Source organism: Nomascus leucogenys, chromosome 18 (assembly GCF_006542625.1).
Source record: "Nomascus leucogenys isolate Asia chromosome 18, Asia_NLE_v1, whole genome shotgun sequence".
Classification (NCBI taxonomy): domain Eukaryota; kingdom Metazoa; phylum Chordata; class Mammalia; order Primates; family Hylobatidae; genus Nomascus; species Nomascus leucogenys.
Genome location: NC_044398.1, coordinates 81,360,864 through 81,378,063, shown reverse-complemented (window position 1 = coordinate 81,378,063; position 17,200 = coordinate 81,360,864). Strand labels below are relative to the sequence as shown.

General features: G+C 39.5%; 1 protein-coding gene and 1 pseudogene across 1 annotated transcript in view; both read right to left on the bottom strand.

Moving 5' to 3' along the window:
• The window catches only part of FCHO2 (FCH and mu domain containing endocytic adaptor 2), a 128,904-nt gene that overhangs the window by 88,886 nt on the left and 22,818 nt on the right, over positions 1–17,200 (bottom strand). The window contains exons 3-5 of the mRNA XM_030797619.1: positions 11,434–11,508; positions 10,321–10,462; positions 10,077–10,229 (exon numbers count right to left, since the gene is read on the bottom strand). Coding sequence (XP_030653479.1) covers positions 10,077–10,229; positions 10,321–10,462; positions 11,434–11,508 — 370 coding nt within the window. The remainder of the gene's footprint in view (positions 1–10,076; positions 10,230–10,320; positions 10,463–11,433; positions 11,509–17,200) is intronic.
• LOC101176565 lies at positions 2,731–4,756 on the bottom strand (annotated as a pseudogene).

Genomic DNA, 17,200 nt, shown 5'->3' with positions numbered 1-17,200 from the left:
AACTTTTGTAGTCATTATTAAAAGGGAAGTTGGGCCAGGTGTGGTGGCTCATGCCTGTAATCCCACCACTTTGGGAAGCCGAAGCAGGAGGATGGCTTGAGACTAGGAATTTAAGACCAGCCTATGCAACATGAGACCTTGTGTCTACAATTTTTTTTTTTTTTTTTTTTATTGAGATGGTGTTTCACTCTTGTTGCCCAGACTGGAGTGCAATGGCGCGATCTTGGCTCACCACAACCTCTGCCTCCTGGGTTCAAGAGATTCTCCTGCCTCAGCCTCCCGAGTAGCTGGGATTACAGGCATGCACCACCATGCCTGGCTAATTTTGTATTTTTAGCAGAGATGGGGTTTCTCCATGTTGTTCAGGCTGGTCTCAAACTCCCAACCTCAGGTGATCCGCCCACTTTGGCCTCCTAAAGTGCTGGGATTACAGGCGTGAGCCACTGCCCCCAGCCTTTTTTTTTTTTTTTTTTTTTTGAGACTGTGTTTCACTCTTGTTGCCCAGGCTGGAATGCAGTGGCACGATCTTTGTTCACTGCAACCTCCACCTACCCGGCTCAAGAGATTCTCCTGCCTCAGCCTCCTGAGTAGCTGGGATTACAGGCATCCACCACCATACTTGGCTAATTTTGTATTTTAGTACAGACCGGGTTTTACTACGTTTGGCCAGGCTGGTCTCAAACTCCTGACATCAGGTAATCCACCTGCCTCGGCCTCTCAAAGTGCTGGGATTACAGGCATGAGCCACCGTGCCTGGCCTACAAATTTTTTTTTTTAATTGGCTGTGCATGGTGGCACACGCCTGTAGTCCCAGCTACTCTGGAAGCTGAGGTGGAAGGATTGCTTAAGTCTGGGAGTTCAAGGTTACAGTGAGGCGTGATTGTGCCACTGCACTCCAGCCTGGAAAAGAGGGAGACCCTGTCTTGAAAAATTAATTCACTAGTTAATTAATTCACTAATTAATTAAAATAAAAGGGAAGTTGGAGCATTTGTTCTTAAGAGGAAACTGTGCTTTAAAAGTGATAGCTACATTTCTTCTCATAAGCAAAAGAGTAGCTTTAATACATTACCTATGATAATAAAACAAATCTAAGTTTTATTCATTTCCTTAGCATTATAAACTTATTAATATACTACTAAAAACATTTTAAGTGCCTATGACTTTTAGAGTACAATCCATGAAGCCAGTATATACATATAAAATAAGTACTTAGTCAATAGTCCACAAACATGAGTACCTACTAAGTGGTGTTTTATAAAAATGAAGGCTTGTGGCCGGGTGTGGTGGCTCACACCTGTGATCCCAGACTTTGGAAGGCTGAGACCAGCGTTATCACCTGAGGTCAGGAGTTCCAGATCAGGCTGGCCAACAAGGAGAAATCCCATCTCTACTAAAAATACAAAAATTAGCTGGGCGTGGTGACGCATGCCTGTAATCCCAGGTACTTGGGAGGCTGAGGCAAGAGAATCGCTTGAATCCAGGAGGCAGAGATTGCAGTGAGCCAAGACCATGCCACTGCACTCCAGCCTGGGTAACGGAGCGAGACTCCATCTTAAAAATAAAAATAATAAAAAAAAAAAGGCCTGTGAATGAGTGAATGAGATGATAACCAAATTATGTTATAACAGCTATAGTATTTATGTTTTTAAGTCACAAAAAAATTATTCAAAGATCTATGACTTTAAAAAAAAAATCTACATTGTTGTTAATAAAAACCTTATGATAGGCCAAAATAACTGACTTGGATTAAAATATATTACAAATCAGAGAACCCACTAACAATATCTAATATCACAAGCAGAGATGCCACCTCTGAGGAGACTAATTAGAAAAAAGCACCCCTTCCTCTGAGTAGTCCATCCCACCAAAGTCCATCCCTGTGAAGCACAGAGTGAATTTTAGCCGACTCACAACCCTTGGACACAACTACATGCTTCACTCCTGCTCAATATTTTAATAAAAAAGAAATCATGAGCCGGGCCTGATCATTCACACCTGTGATCCCAGCTATTCGAGAGGCTGAGGCAGTGAGGTGATCGCCTGTGCCCAGCAGTTCCAGGCTGCAGTGAGCTATGATCATACCACCACTGCACTCCAGCCTGGGTGACACAGTGAGACCTCATCTCTAGACCAAAAAAAAAAAAAATCCTTTAATTGCAACTAAATCATTACATTAAACTTGTTTTGGTTTATATGAAAAGACTCAGAATCATTTATTTATGTGTAGTCTCTAGTCACCATATATTTTTTGAGTGTCATGGCACACTAGGTACTATGGTAAGCCCACTAGGGTTCACAAAAAACAAGATAACAGTATTTAACCCAGCAGTACTTTAACCCTCTGGATAGTTTTAACTAATTTAGATCATAGACATTTGCATTAACGATATGAAACCCATACCAATTCACTGTTGGGCATGAACGTTATAGTATCTACCAAGAGTAAACTGCTCCTGTGACTTACATTTTTTTTTCTTTTTTGAGACGGAGTCTCGCTCTGTTGCCCAGGCTGGAGTGCAGTGGCTCGATCTCGACTCGCTGCAAGCTCCGCCTCCCAGGTTCACGCCATTCTCCTGCCTCAGCCTCCCCAGTAGCTGGGACTACAGGCGCCCGCCACCACGCCTGGCTAATTTGTTGTATTTTTAGTAGAGACAGGGTTTCACCGTGTTAGCCAGGATGGTCTCGATCTCGTGACCTCGTGATCCACCCGCCTCAGCCTCCCAAAGTGCTGGGATTATAGGTGTGAGCCACCACGCACGGCCACATTTTTTAAAGTAATTATTATATTTTGAATATGGTCAGCTCCTGTCCCATTCCCCTTACTTTCTCATCACAAGTAATTTCCATCATGTGCTTATTGTTTACCGTCCCCATACATGTCCCTAATACTTGTATATAAATAGCATTTTTTTTTTTCAGTTTTGTACAAGAGTTTAGAAAAAAAATCAAATCACAACAAAGCTGACTTGGCTTCTCTTTGAGCCTCCTGGATCACTGTATATCTGTAACTCTGGCCAGTCCTGCCTCTCCACCACAAACACTGTTTTAGTTCTCCTAGGCCTCCGCCTGTCTCCCAGCCTGAACTCGATTCACACATGGAGTGTGAACACGAAGTTAGAGTGAGGCTGCTTCAGGGCCCCAGGCCCATGCGTCCATCCAGACTCCAAGTGGAGTGTAGGGCTTCCAGTGCAGAGAGGGGTTGGAGGGGCAGACCCTGCCCAGGCAGTCCTCACATTGGACAGGGCATCAAACGGCATCCCAAGGGCTCGCCCTCCCTTTTCTCTCAACCCCAACTCAGGTGAAGGGGGAGCAGCTGTCACCAGAGGCTATACTGGTGAAGGTTGCGGCTCAGCACGGAACCAACATCAGCGGTGAACCCGAGGGCATCCAGCATCGGGAGCAGGTTGAGAAGGGTTGTGTCATTGGGGTCACTGAACCAGGATTTGATGGTGATGGCCTTGTCTGGATGGCTCCTGTAAACCCCTGGGGAGTTATCCAGGATCACAATGCTGGAGAGGTCACTGTGGACCACAGAGAGGTCCTTGATGTAGGTGCCCAACTCCAAAGTGCAGTGCTGTCCGTAGTATCTCCTCTTAAGAATGCTTCTGCTATTGTCCAGTTTATCTGCCACAGCAGAGCCATAGATCTCCATGCTTGCTATAAACACCACCAGCTCCCACCACTGGCTCACCACTTCCAAGAAGAAATCCACAAGGGGCCTCTAATGTACAAAGAAACGGACAGGATGTTTGTCTATTACCACCTTGAGGATGAAGTCAGGAGGCGTTCCAGGCCAGACTGTGAGCCTCAGGACCCCATCATGGTGGGAGTGAATAAGTGTCTCATCCGGATCCAGCACCAGGATCTTCCTCTTCACCTAGCTGATTCCAGGACAAGAAGATAAGGGGAGGATATCATATTGAACAGTTTGGTGCTGAATTACCGTGCAGATCTGCCACCGCAAAAGAGTGGAGAAACTCCAGAGCTTGGCGGCGAAGGCCACCAACGTGCGCAGCCCCAGCAGACACCGCGTCCGCATCATCCTGATGACCCCGGCACTGCCGGCCCCGCCGGCCCCGGGGGCCCCCGTGGCACAGCTCCGCCAGCCCCCCGTTGCCAGGAGGGGGAACGGCAGCCCTGAGTGGCAGGAGAGGCTGCAGAGAGGGGGATGGAGCAAGCGGCTCAGAAAGTCACCCCTGGCGAGGTTTTGGAAAGCCCAGCGGAACGGGGAGCTGGCGGACAGGCGTGGGCAGCCTGCGGGGGCCCACATGGGCTGGGAGTGGCGCCAACGGCTTCGGGGAAGTTGGGGGCTGAGACACGTCGGGCTAGGATTGGGTCCTCCGAGACCAGAAGAGAAGGGGAAAGATAATTGGGGGAGGGGACAGTGGGGGAGGGAGCAAGGATGAAGGGGGAAGGGAGGGGGGAAAGCAGAGGGTCAATAGCTTTTTTCTTTTTTTACACAGAATTAAAGGTTATATAAAAGGCATCAAATTCTACACATCCTTTTGAAACTTTTTCTTGCTCAATATTATGCTTTTTACATTTACTCACGTTAATACATGTCATTCTTTTTTAATGTGAATCCATCACCTAGCTTCAAGACTCAATCTATTCTTTCCCCTTTTCTTTGCAAGAGCAATATTTATTTAAACTACTGTATTGTGTCCCATTATATGAAATACATAACAGGATTTTTTTTTTTTTTTTGAGACGGAGTTTCCCTCTTGTTGCCCAGGCTGGAGTGCAGTGGTGCGATCTTGGCCCACTACAACCTCCGCCTCCTGGGTTCAAGTGATTCTCCTGCCTTAGCCTCCTGAGTAGCTGGGATTACAAGCGCCCGCCACCACACCTGGCTAATTTTTGTCTTTTTAGCAGAGAAGCGGTTTGGCCATGTTGGCCAGGCTAGTCTTTAATTCCTGACCTCAGGTGATCCACCCACCTTGGCCTCCCAAAGTGCTGGGATTACAAGTGTGAGTCACCATGCCTGGCCAACAGGATTTTTTTTTTCAATTTGACAATTGATCTATGATTAGAAGAGCTGCTATGGTTTGAATGCTTGTGAAACTTAATCCCCAATGTGGCAGTATTGAGAGGTGGAGCCTTTAATAGATGATTCAGTCATGAAGGCTCTGCCCTTATAAATAGATTAATCTATTAATGTATTAATCGGTTCATGAATCAATGGATTATCATGGAAATAGGACTGACAGCTTTATAAGGAGCAAAGAGAGATCTAAACACACTCAGCCCCCTCATATGAGGTCCTGCATCTTCTGAGAATTCAGCAGACTCCCCACATGCAAGAAGGCTCTCACTAGATGTGGCCCCTCAATGTTGGACGTCCTTCTCATCCTCCATAACTGTAAAAAATAAATTCCTTTCTTTATAAATTACCCAGTTTCAAGCCAGGCATGGTGGCTCACACCCAGCACTTTGGGAGGCCAAGGCGGGCAGATCACTTGAGGTCAGGAGTTCAAGACCAGCCTGGCCAACATGGTGAAACCCCATCTCTGCTAAAAACACAAAAATTAGCCAGGCGAGGTGGCACACGACTGTAATCCCAGCTATTCGGGAGGCTGAGTCACCAGAATTGCTTGAACTCAGGAGGCGGAGGTTGCAGTGAGCTGAGATGCTGCTACTGCACCCTAAACTGGGTGACAGAGTGAGACTCTGTCTCAAAAAAAAAAAATTACCCAGTTTCAGGTATTCTGTCATAAGCAACAGAAAACAAACCACACCAGGAATCTAATACATTTTTATGTATTATGATTATTTCTTTCAAATTATTTTCAGCTTTCTGTTTACTGACAAAGCATTTCCTTTTTTTAACTTTTATTTTAGGTTCAGGGGAACATGTGAAGGTTTCTTATATAGGTAAACTGTGTGTCACGGGGGTGTGGTGCACAGCTTATGCGTCATCCAGGTAATAAGCACAGTAACTGATAGGTATTTTTTCTGATCCTCTCCTTCTTCCCTTCTTCCCACCCTCTCCCCTCCAGTAGACCCCAGTGTCTGTTGTTCCTCTCTTTCTATGTGTTCTCGTTGTTTAGTTCCCACTTATAAATGAGAATATGCAATATTTGGTTTTCTGTTCCTGCATTAGTTTGCTAAGAATAATAGGCTCCAACTCCATCCATGTTCCCACAAAAGATACAATCTCATTCTTTTTTATGGCTGCATAGTATTCCACAGTGAATATGTACCACATTTTCTTTATCAAATGTCACTGATGGGCATTTAGATATTGTGAATAGTGCTGCAATTAATATTCACATGCACGTGTCTTTATGGTACAACGATTTATAGTCCTTTGCGGATATATCCAGTACTGGGACTGCTGGGGTGAATGGTAGTTCTGTTTTTAGCTCTTTGAAGAATCACCACACACTGCTTTCCACAATGGCTGAATTAATTTGCACTCCCACCAACAGTGTATAAGCATTCCCTTTTCTCCACAACCTTGTCAGCATCTGTTATTTGACTTTTTAATAATAGTCATTCTGACTAGTGTGAGATGGTATCTCATTGTGGTTTTGATTTGCATTTCTCTGATCATCAGTGATGTTGAGCTTTTTTTCATATGCTTGTTGGCTGCATGTATGTCTTCTTTCGAGAAATGTCTGTTCATTTCCTTTGCCCACTTTTTAATAGGGTTGTTTTTCTCTTTTAAATTTGTTTAAGTTCCTTATAGATGCTGGATATTAGACCTTTGTCAGATGCACAGTTTGCAAACATTTTCTCCCATTCTACAGGTTGTCTATTTACTCTTTTGATAGTTTCTTTTGCTGTGCAGAAACCATTACGTTTAATTAGATGCTATTTGTTAATTTTTGTTTTTGTCGCAATTGCTTTTGGTGTCTTTGTCATGAAATCTTTGCCCGTTCCTATGTCCAGAATGGTATTGCCTCAGTTGTCTTCCAGAGTTTTTATAGTTTTGGGTTTTACATTTAAGTATTTAATCCATCTGGAGACGATTTTTGTATATGGTGTAAAAAAGGGGTCCAGTTTCAATTTTCTGCATATGGCTAGCCAGTTATCCCAGACCCATTTATTGTAGGGAATCCTTTCCCCATTGCTTGTTTTTGTCAGTTGACAGACCATTTCTTTAAAGTGCTCCATTATTATCTTCAGATTTTCTTCCAAGCACTTCATCTTACCAAAACGTATCACTAAAAGATTTTCAGAAAATAATCAAAGCCATTACTTCCTCAAATGGTCCTTAAATGGTCTGTTAACTGAAATATCAAAGCATTGTAGCTGTCCAATCATGCAACGAAGTTTACACAGGCAATTCAACTACACCATAAAAGCTACCTTACCAATCATGACTATACAATACCATCAATTGAAAATGCATTCTCATTTCATATGAGGAAAAAAAAAAATCTCCATTTTCTTTTTCTCTGGGGTCTAGGTCTGAATTTATTTAACCTGCTTAATACCTATAATGTACTTTCAATATGAGGGCTCTTGAATTTCTTCAATTCTGAAACATTTTGAGCTGTTAACTCTTCAAATATTACTTGTCCTTCCATCTCCTCCATTTTTTTCCTTCTGAAATTAGTATTGGATCAATGTTGGTAACGTTTGCTTCTCCTACTATGTTCTGGGTAAGGTCCCTCCATACTATCTTCAAAACTCATTCTTTGACTATATCAAGTCTAAAGTTTCTTTCCTCTACTGCTTTTTAAAAAGTTCAATAACCATATTTTTCATTTTCAAGTTTTCAATTAGCTGTTTTTTTCTATCTAGTAGATCTTGTTTCATTACGTTTAATTTTTTAATCTTCTTTAATGTAAGTTTATGTTTATTTGAACATCCTCAAGACACATCGTTTTTGCTCGTTTTTTAGAAATTTAAATTTCATCTGGAGTAAATTCTTATTCCAATTATTGAATTTATTCGTTGTTCTAGTATTAGATTTCTTAGGTGTGCTCTACAATTTTGGTTGTTTGCTCATTCAGAATAGGAGTTTTTTTTTTTTGGATTTTGCCCTCTTTTCTCTTCTTCTCTCTCTCCCTTCATCAGTACTGCTGAACATTCATACAATAAAACATAAATGGTACCTCCTAGAATTGTGTTATGCTTTATACTTTGTGCTCACCCGTCCCCAGGCAGTTTTCAGGTTATCTCCTGCCACCCCTCCAAGGCCCCAATTTCATTTCAGTCTTACAAAAGTAATTTTTAATTACTTCCCTGCAAGAATATTGTAGATATGGCCAAAATAGTCATGAAATGATTCCTTGGCTTGATTTCAAGTCAGGATTGTGTCTCTGTATCTGTGTCCCTAAATCCCCAACTTCCAATAAGGCTTTAGTTCTTGTCAGCAACCCAAGAGCCTTCTTTTCTCCCTATCTATAGTTTCAGGCAATGAGCCAGGCTCCTTGTACCTCATCCCAAGAGGGGAGCTTTTAGTCACTTTTGCCATGTAAGAGCCAAATTCCACTGCCTACTTTAGGACTTTTGAGTTCAACAGCCTGCATAATCAATCTCTACGTGCCATTTTGGATTTCTGTTCTATTCTGGTCCACAGAGATAAAATATTATTCTTTTTGGACCCTGTTATTTTGTTTTCCCTTTTTATATTTTATTCATAATTGCTATGTCTGAAGCAGAGGGTGTTTTCAAACCATGAATTTACTGTGTCTCATTTTCGCCCCTCTCAATTTTTATTATACAAACCCAATTTTTATTTATTATATAAACACAATATATTGCTCCAAATTCATTTTTTTCATCTGTGACACAGTCCCCAGAAGGTCCTGAGATTATGTGCCTTATTGCTCCAAATTCTAAATCACCTATTTTCATTTTTCCACATTCTCTTCTAGTTTTTTGCCCATGCATAGTCATATATCATATTTCATTGGTTAGTTGTTTAAAATATTTTCAACCTCAGGTATATAGAAATGGATTAATTACATTATCACAAGTCTTGTAACAGCCCCTCTTATTTAATTATATGATATTAATTTCTGAGTTGATTTGGTTATTCAGACTTGTAACAGAAGACTTTCTATCACCATCTATTGTTAAAAATTAACTCTTATCAAACTTCAATGTAAAATTAGTATTCCGTTTAATATGCTTCATCAAAAATAAAGTGTGCATTTAAACATGTAAAAGTATATAAATACACAGCCCTTTTATAGTCATAATCATACTCTTGGTACAATTTGGTTTTCTTTTTTTACTGGATATTTCAAACATTTTACAAAGCTTTCAAAATTATCGCTCCACATGGCTCATTCTTAAGTGAGATATACCATATCAAATAAGTAAATGGTTAAACTGTTTTGAAAGGAGAAAAGCTACCTTCCATTAAAACATAAATGGAAGAAAAGGTTGTGGTTTACCACAATGCTACATAAATGTGCTCAAAGTCAGCAATAAATCACCACAACACATATTTAAAGCTTATGTGCAAGTACCTATATCTTTCTAAATATACCAAAATCTTGTTTCAAAACAATTTTACCTCATGGTTAAATTTTACACAAAGTAATTACCTCAATTATGTTACCACAAAAATATCCTGAAAATGTGTCACCGACATTTAAAAAATCATTGTTTTTTGGTTGGGTGTGGTGGCTCATGCCTGTAATCCCAGCACTTGGGGAGGCCAAGGCAGGTGGATCACCTGAGGTCAGGAGTTCGAGACCAACCTGACCAACATGGCAAAACCCCATCTCTACTAAAAATACAAAATTAGCTGGATGTGGTGTCATGAGCCTGTAATCCCAGCTACTTGGGAGGCTGAGGCAGGAGAATCGCTTCAACCCAGGAGGCAGAGACTGCAGTGAGCCAAGATCGTGCCACTGCACTCCAGCCTGGGCACAAGAGCAAAACTCCGTCTCAAATCAATCATTGTTTTTTAGTGCTTGTTAACCTATTTACCACAGACAATATACTTTACAAATCTCCTGTGTTTTACTTGGGTAAATCACTAGGACTGTAAGGCACAGTGTCTTCATCTTTAAAATGAGATAATTTTGAGTTTGATCTAAATATTAAATGCAATTTTGTATGTCAAGGTGCTTTGAAACCACAGATATGTAATTTTTATTATGATTACCTTTTCTATTTCTCTTTGTGTAGCTCCTTCCTTTTTCAAACGCTCCTGTTCTACACACTTGGCATTGTAATTTTCCTTGGATTTCTGGAGGGCCTGAGTTATGCTCTGAATGGTTTGGACAGCTTCCAGAGTTCCTGCAACTTCTTCTTTAGTCTGTTTAGTAAGAAACAATTCATCAAAACGACTGAACTATAAAAACTCAATATCTGACCAATCAATTCTTTAACAGGAAAAAAACTGATACCTTTTTATGAGATTTTACTTGTTCTTCTCCATACTTCTGAACTTCCTTTATTAATTCTTGTAATTTTCTAACAAGATCCAAGTGACAATTTGCTAATTTCTCTGTAGATGTTTTGAATACATCCCATACTGGTGCAAATGTTCTAAGAAAATAAAAAATATGGGAATAACTTACTAAAAGTAAAAAAGAAAATTAAGGTTCTAACAGGGAAACAATGGAAACAATAGTGGTATATACGGCAACTTTATTTAGGCAAAAGATGAAATTAAAATAATGAATAAAATGGTTGACAGGCTGATCTTGAATTTTTTTATCATTGGTTATTTAAAATATTTTTGGACCTCAGGAATCTAGAAATGGGTTAATTACATTATCACGTCTTAACCCTCTTAATTATATTAATTTCTGAGTTGATTTAGTTATACTTGTATCAGAAGCCTATCACTGTCTATTGTTACAAATTAACTGTTATCAAACTTCAATTTAAAACAAGTATTCCATTTAAAATGTTTCATCAAAAACAAAGTTTCTGTGAATTTAAACACACAAAAGTCCAATTTTTAGATAATTATTCTTTCCATAATTGTTATGGCAATGAGCACATCTCATTTTAAATGTATTCTTTTCATTATTTTCATTTTTCAAGGAACACATTTTTAATACAAATTTTTAAAAGGAGGATTTAATGACAGTCTATAAAATCACAGGAGACATTTTTAATGCATCTTAATCATTTCAATAAAGTTTATCTTAAGTGAGTTTTTAAAGATCACTGTTAAACTACAACAGAATTTAAATAGGAACTTACAGACAACTAGAATAAATACATTGCATGTGCATAAGATAACATTTATAATCTCAAACACTATTGAATGACTAAGTAGTTTTTAAAAAGGGAAAAGATAAATTTCGTTTACTTTTGACTGCATTGACTGATTCAGCAAGTTCAATTATATTTTCTAACAAGTGAAGAATATATTAATATTTACAGATACTTTTAAAATAAGCATATATTTTACTATGTTTTTGAACTGTTAGGTCCTCAAAAGGAACCTAGAATCCTTAAGAACTTTGCCTAAATGAACATTGAAAAAGAGGAAGAAATTAACTCACCCAAGTTGTGAATAATTGCTTGCAGATTTTGCTAGTTTTGTCATTGACCTAGAGTATGCCTCCTCTATGGTAGCTCTGTTAAATCAAATATCCACATCATAATACCTCTTATTCAGTGACCAAAAACAGCAAAGTTACCAAAATACAATTAAAAATGCAAAACAAAAAGATACCTCAAAAATTACAAGTTAAAAATAAGTACATATACGTAGTCATGAATTTCTGGCCTATCTTTAAATGTCCTTTCTGATATAGAACTAAAATAATTTATATCACACACACAAATTTTTTTTTTTGAGATAGAGTCTTGCTCTGTCACCCAGGCTGGAGTACAGTGGTATGATCATAGCTCACTGCAGCCTTGACCTCTGAGGCTTAAGCAATCCTCCCACCTCAGCCTCCTGAGTAGCTTGCACTACAAGCATGCCCCACAACACCCAGCTAATTTTTGTATTTTTTTGTAGAGATGGGGCCTCGCTATGTTGCCCAGGCTGATCTGGAATTCCAGGGCTCAAGCAATCCTCCCACCTCGGCCTCCCAAAGTGCTGAGATCATAGACATGAGCCACCATGCTCCGCCATAGAAAAAGTTTTAATGGAATCACAACTCTTTTTATCTTTAGTACCAATACTTATCTGAACAGGAAATACATGAGTGCTACTTCTTGTATTCTCTTTCTCTGTAAGCTGATTCACTGTGATAAGTGTGTCATTTGTATTTAATACTTCTTTGTTGTACTTAGTTTTATTATTCTTCAACACTGTGATGCACATTTAATAGAACAAGAGATTAATGACAGTCATTTGCACAAAACTAAATACGAATCATCAAGTCTGAAATCCTGAACTTCATTCATGGCTTAATTTATTTTGTGATTAGATCTAAAATATTAGCAAATATTTCACACTAGAAAACTGTGTTTTATATAACTACTGTTTAGCATATGAGATTTTATTCTGTAAAAAACATCCACAGCCATTAAATATAGAATTCTAAAAGACACAAATTATCCTATAGACATGTAACCTATAAAAACAGAATATACATTTTGTATGGCCTTCTTTTTTTGAGACGGAGTATGGCTCTGTCACCCAGGCTGGAGTACAGTGGTGCGATCTTGGCTCACTGCAACCTCTGCCTCCCAGATTCAAGCGATTCTCCTGCCTCAGCCTCCTGAGTAGCTGGGACTACAGGCACCCACCACCACGCCCAGCTAATTTTTGTATTTTTAGTAGAGACAGGATTTCACCATATTGGTCAGGCTGGTCTCAAACTCCTGACCTTGTGATCTGCCCCACTCGGCCTCCCAAAGTGCTGGGATTACAGGCATGAGCCACTGCGCCCGGCCTGTATGGCCTTCTTAACACTACAAAACTTATAGTTTTACCTTTCGCCTGGCTCTTCTCAATGTGTGCTACCCTTAATAGGGGAACATTCTACAACCACCATCATCCCTCCATTTACTTTGATTGGTCCAACTAATTTTCTGCTTCTAATGTCTAAATCCAGATCTTCACACTGCTCTTGCACTGACCCATCTGTTCAATATCTAACTGCCCCAAACATAATTAAGATATTTGAACCACCTCAAACTCAGAATATCTAATCTCCAAACTCTTCCCCAACCAAATTTGCACAAAAACCAACTGTCTAACAAAAAGGAAATACTAACAGTAACTGCCTCTCGCTGATAGTACTGTGACTCTTTCCTGCTCCTTTAAGCTCTTCTGTCATTTTAAAATACTATTACTACAAGAGTAATACTTTGTTCATCCAAAACAGTTAGTATTAGTATACCAATGGGTGAGTTTAAAGCAAGGTAAAGAAGTTCAATTTCCAGTACAGATTAAACATCCCTAATCAGCCAGGCACGGTGGCTTATGCCTGTAATCCCAACACTTTGGGAGGCCGAGGCTGGCAGATCACCTGAGGTCAGGAGTTCAAGACCAGCCTGGCCAACATGGTGAAACCCCGTCTCTACTAAAAATACAAAAATTAGCTGGGCATGGTGGTGGGTGCCTGTAATCCCAGCTACTCGGGAGGCTGAGGCAGGAGAATCGCTTGAATTCGGGAGGCGGAGGCTGCAGTGAGCCAAGATCATGCCACCACACTCCAGCCTGGGCAACAAGTGCGAAACTCTGTCTCAAATAAATAAATAAACAAACAAGCATCCCTAATCAAAATATCAGAAATGCTCCAAAATCTATATATTTTTTGAGGACCAACATGATGCCAAAAGCAGAAAATTCCACACCTGACCTTGTGACAGGTCATGGTCAAAATTCAGTCAAAACTTTGTTTCATGTAGAAAAATAGTTAAAATAGGCCGGGCGTGGTGGCTCACGCCTGTAATCCCAACACGTTGGGAGGCCGAGGCAGGTGGATCACGAGGTCAGGAGATTGAGACCATCCTGGCTAACACGGTGAAACCCCGTCTCTACTAAAAATACAAAAAAATTAGCTGGGCTTGGTGACACACGCCTGTAATCCCAGCTACTCGGGAGGCTGAGGCAGGAGAATGGCATGAACCCGGGAGGCAGAGGTTGCAGTGAGCCGAGATCGTGCCACTGCACTCCAGCTGGGTGACAGAGCGAGACTCCGTCTCAAAAAAAAAAAGAAAAAGAAACATAGTTAAAATATTGTATAAAATTACCTTCAGGCTATGAGTATATGGTGTGTATAAAACATAAATTTCAAGTTTAGACTTGGGTCTCACTCTCAAGATTTCTTGTTATGTATATGCAAATACTCTAAAATCTGAAAAAATCCTAATTCTAAAAGACTTCTGGTACCAAGCATTTCAGATAAGGGATACTTAACCTGTAATAGTGAATAAGAATATTGACACAAAAACTTTTCTCACTGAGGAAAATTTAGAAAACATGGTAAGTTGAGGGTGGGGGCAAGGTAACTGAAAAGCATTAGAAAACTTAAGTTAAGAATCAAGATCCAAGAGAAGGGCATCCAGACAAGTCAGTCAGGTATGTGGGGCAGCTTCTTCCTTGGGGGTATCCAGAAGAGGTCGCTGATCAGTTGAGAAGTGAAACAGAGCTTTTCTCAGCCTCACAGGGTAAGGGAGCCAAAAGTAAAAGAGTTCAGGTCCACAAAAGGTAGAAAGCATAGAAAAATCCCATGCCCTTCAAGTAGAGACTCCAAAAGAAGAATTTCAGTAGAGAACTGGAAATCATTTTAAGAAGTGGAGGAAAGCACACCAAATTTGCAAAAAAGAAAAAAAAATGCAAATTACAGATCTAGAAAATACAACAACCAAAATTAATATCTCCTTGGACGGGGTTTAGCAGCTGATTAGATATACTATATTGAGATTTATACCATAAAAAGGAGATGGAAAAAAGAGGAAAATTAAAAAAAAAAAGAGAGCTAGTTAATTAAAAGATCGATGAGAATAATTTATCCAACATTAAAGTTCAGAAAGACAAAAAAGAATGAAAAACAGAGAAGAGATGTAAAGGATAAAGCAAGAAAAGTCGGATAAACGAGTAAAGAGAAAGAATGAGTTAGAGAAAATATTTGAAGAAATAATAACGGGGAATTTTCCAAAACTGATAAAAGATATTAACCACAGATCCAAGCAGCCCAACAAACTTTAAGAGGATAAATTGTTTACAAACAATTACATCTGGTCCTAGTCACATTATAGTAAAAACCGCTGAAAATTAAAAAGAGAAAGAACAAAATAAAGAAATCTTAAAAGCAACCAAACTCTTCCCACCACCAAATGTTACCTTCAAAGAACCAATAACTAGACTGATAGCTAACATCTGAACTATAGATAATGGAATGATCTTCAAAAAGAATTAATTAAAAAAATCTATCAACTGGAATTCCATACCCAGCAAAAATATAAATGAAAGCAAATTCTTAATAAAATGACAGATCTAGGTGATTATCACCAATGGCCACTAACATCACAAAACAGTTATATTTGGATAATACATGCCTCTGGTGGAAGTACACACCACCACCTAAGAAGTATTCTTTCCAAAAAACTGAATAGAGGTGGGCACAGTGGCTCATGCCTGTAATCCCAGCACTTTGGGAGGCCGAGGCGGGTGGATCACCTGACGTCAGGAGTCCGAGATCAGCCTGGCCAACATGGTGAAACCCTGCCTCTACTAAAAACGCAAAAATAAGATGGGCGTGGTGGCATGAACCTGCAATCCCAGCTACTCGGGCAGGCAGAGGAAGGAGAATCGCTTGAACCTGGGAGATGGAGGTTGCAGTGAGTCCACTGCACTCCAGCCTGGGTGACAGAGTGAGACTCAGTCCAAAAAAAAAAAGTACTGAATAGAATTTGATCATGCTGCTAGATTTAAATGCCAACTTTGAGGAAATTCAGGGATAAAGGAAGATATTTAATAAACTATGCATATGCAATTAGCATATTCCAGGATATGGGGCCCTATTAGGAAAAATACTCTGGTTTCTTCAACAACAAAAGGTAATGAGGTGGGTGGCTATAGATTAAGAGACTCAAAAGGCATATCAACCAAGTGTAACATATAGAAATCAGGCCAGGTGCAATAGCTCATGCCTGTAATCCCGACTCTTTGGGAGGCCGAGGCAGAAGGATCGCTTGAGCTCAGGTGTTTGAGACCACCCTGGGCAACCTGGTGAACCCTCATCTCTACAAAAAAAAAATACAAAAATTAGCTGGGCATGGTGGTGCATCCCTATAGCCCCAGCTACTTGGGAGGCTGGGGTGGGAGGATCATTTGAGACCAGGAGGTCAAGGCTACAGCCTGGATGACAGTGAGACCCTGTCTCAAAAATAATAATAATAATAAATTTTTGCAATAAACCTCAAAGTTTGGATAAAATTAAGACATTCATAGAAAAATATAACTTTTCAAACTCACAGAACTAAAAAATCTGAATGGTCCTATAATGATTAAAGAAATTAAATAAGTAATTTAAAACCTTCCTACAAAGACAATTTCAAGCCCAGCTGGCTTTACCAGAAAATTCTATTAAGCACATAAGGAAAAAACAATAATCTTTCAAAAATTTTGCCAGAAAATACAATAGGATATACTCCCCAATTCATTTTATGAAGCCAACAAACTTTGATACCAAAATCCAGCAAGTACACTTAGAGAAATAAAATGTTCAGGCCAATCTCACTCACAAGTATAGATGTAAAAATTGCACATAAAATAGCAGCAAACTGATCCACTAACACATAAAATGATCAACTACATCCCCATCAAATTGTGTTTAGGCCAAGAATGGGAAGTTGATTTAACACGCAAATTTCAATAATTCACACAAACGACAGGTTGTGAGGAGAGAAAAAGAAAAACATATCATCCCACTACTCACCAGAGAAATGCAAATTAAGGTCACAATGAGATAGATACTACTATTATCAAAAAAGCTAAAATTAAAAGACTGACAATACCAAGAGTTGATAAGAACATAAAGCAACTGGAACTCTCAAAGATGGAAGGTGGTGTAAACTGATACAACCACCTTGGAAAATTCTTTGGTATTAGTCACTCAAGTTGAATATACACATACCTTACGGCCTCACAATTCCACTCCAGAGTATATACCCAATATAAATGTATATATATGCATACCAGGACATATGTGCGAAACTATTCAAGGCAACATTACTTGGTAATAGTAAAAAAACCGAAAATAGCAAAAGATCTAGAAGAGCCAACAAAATACTGAAGGAGCAGAACAAAGTTGGAAGACTGATACTACCCAACTTCAAGACTTATTATGAAGCTACAATAAA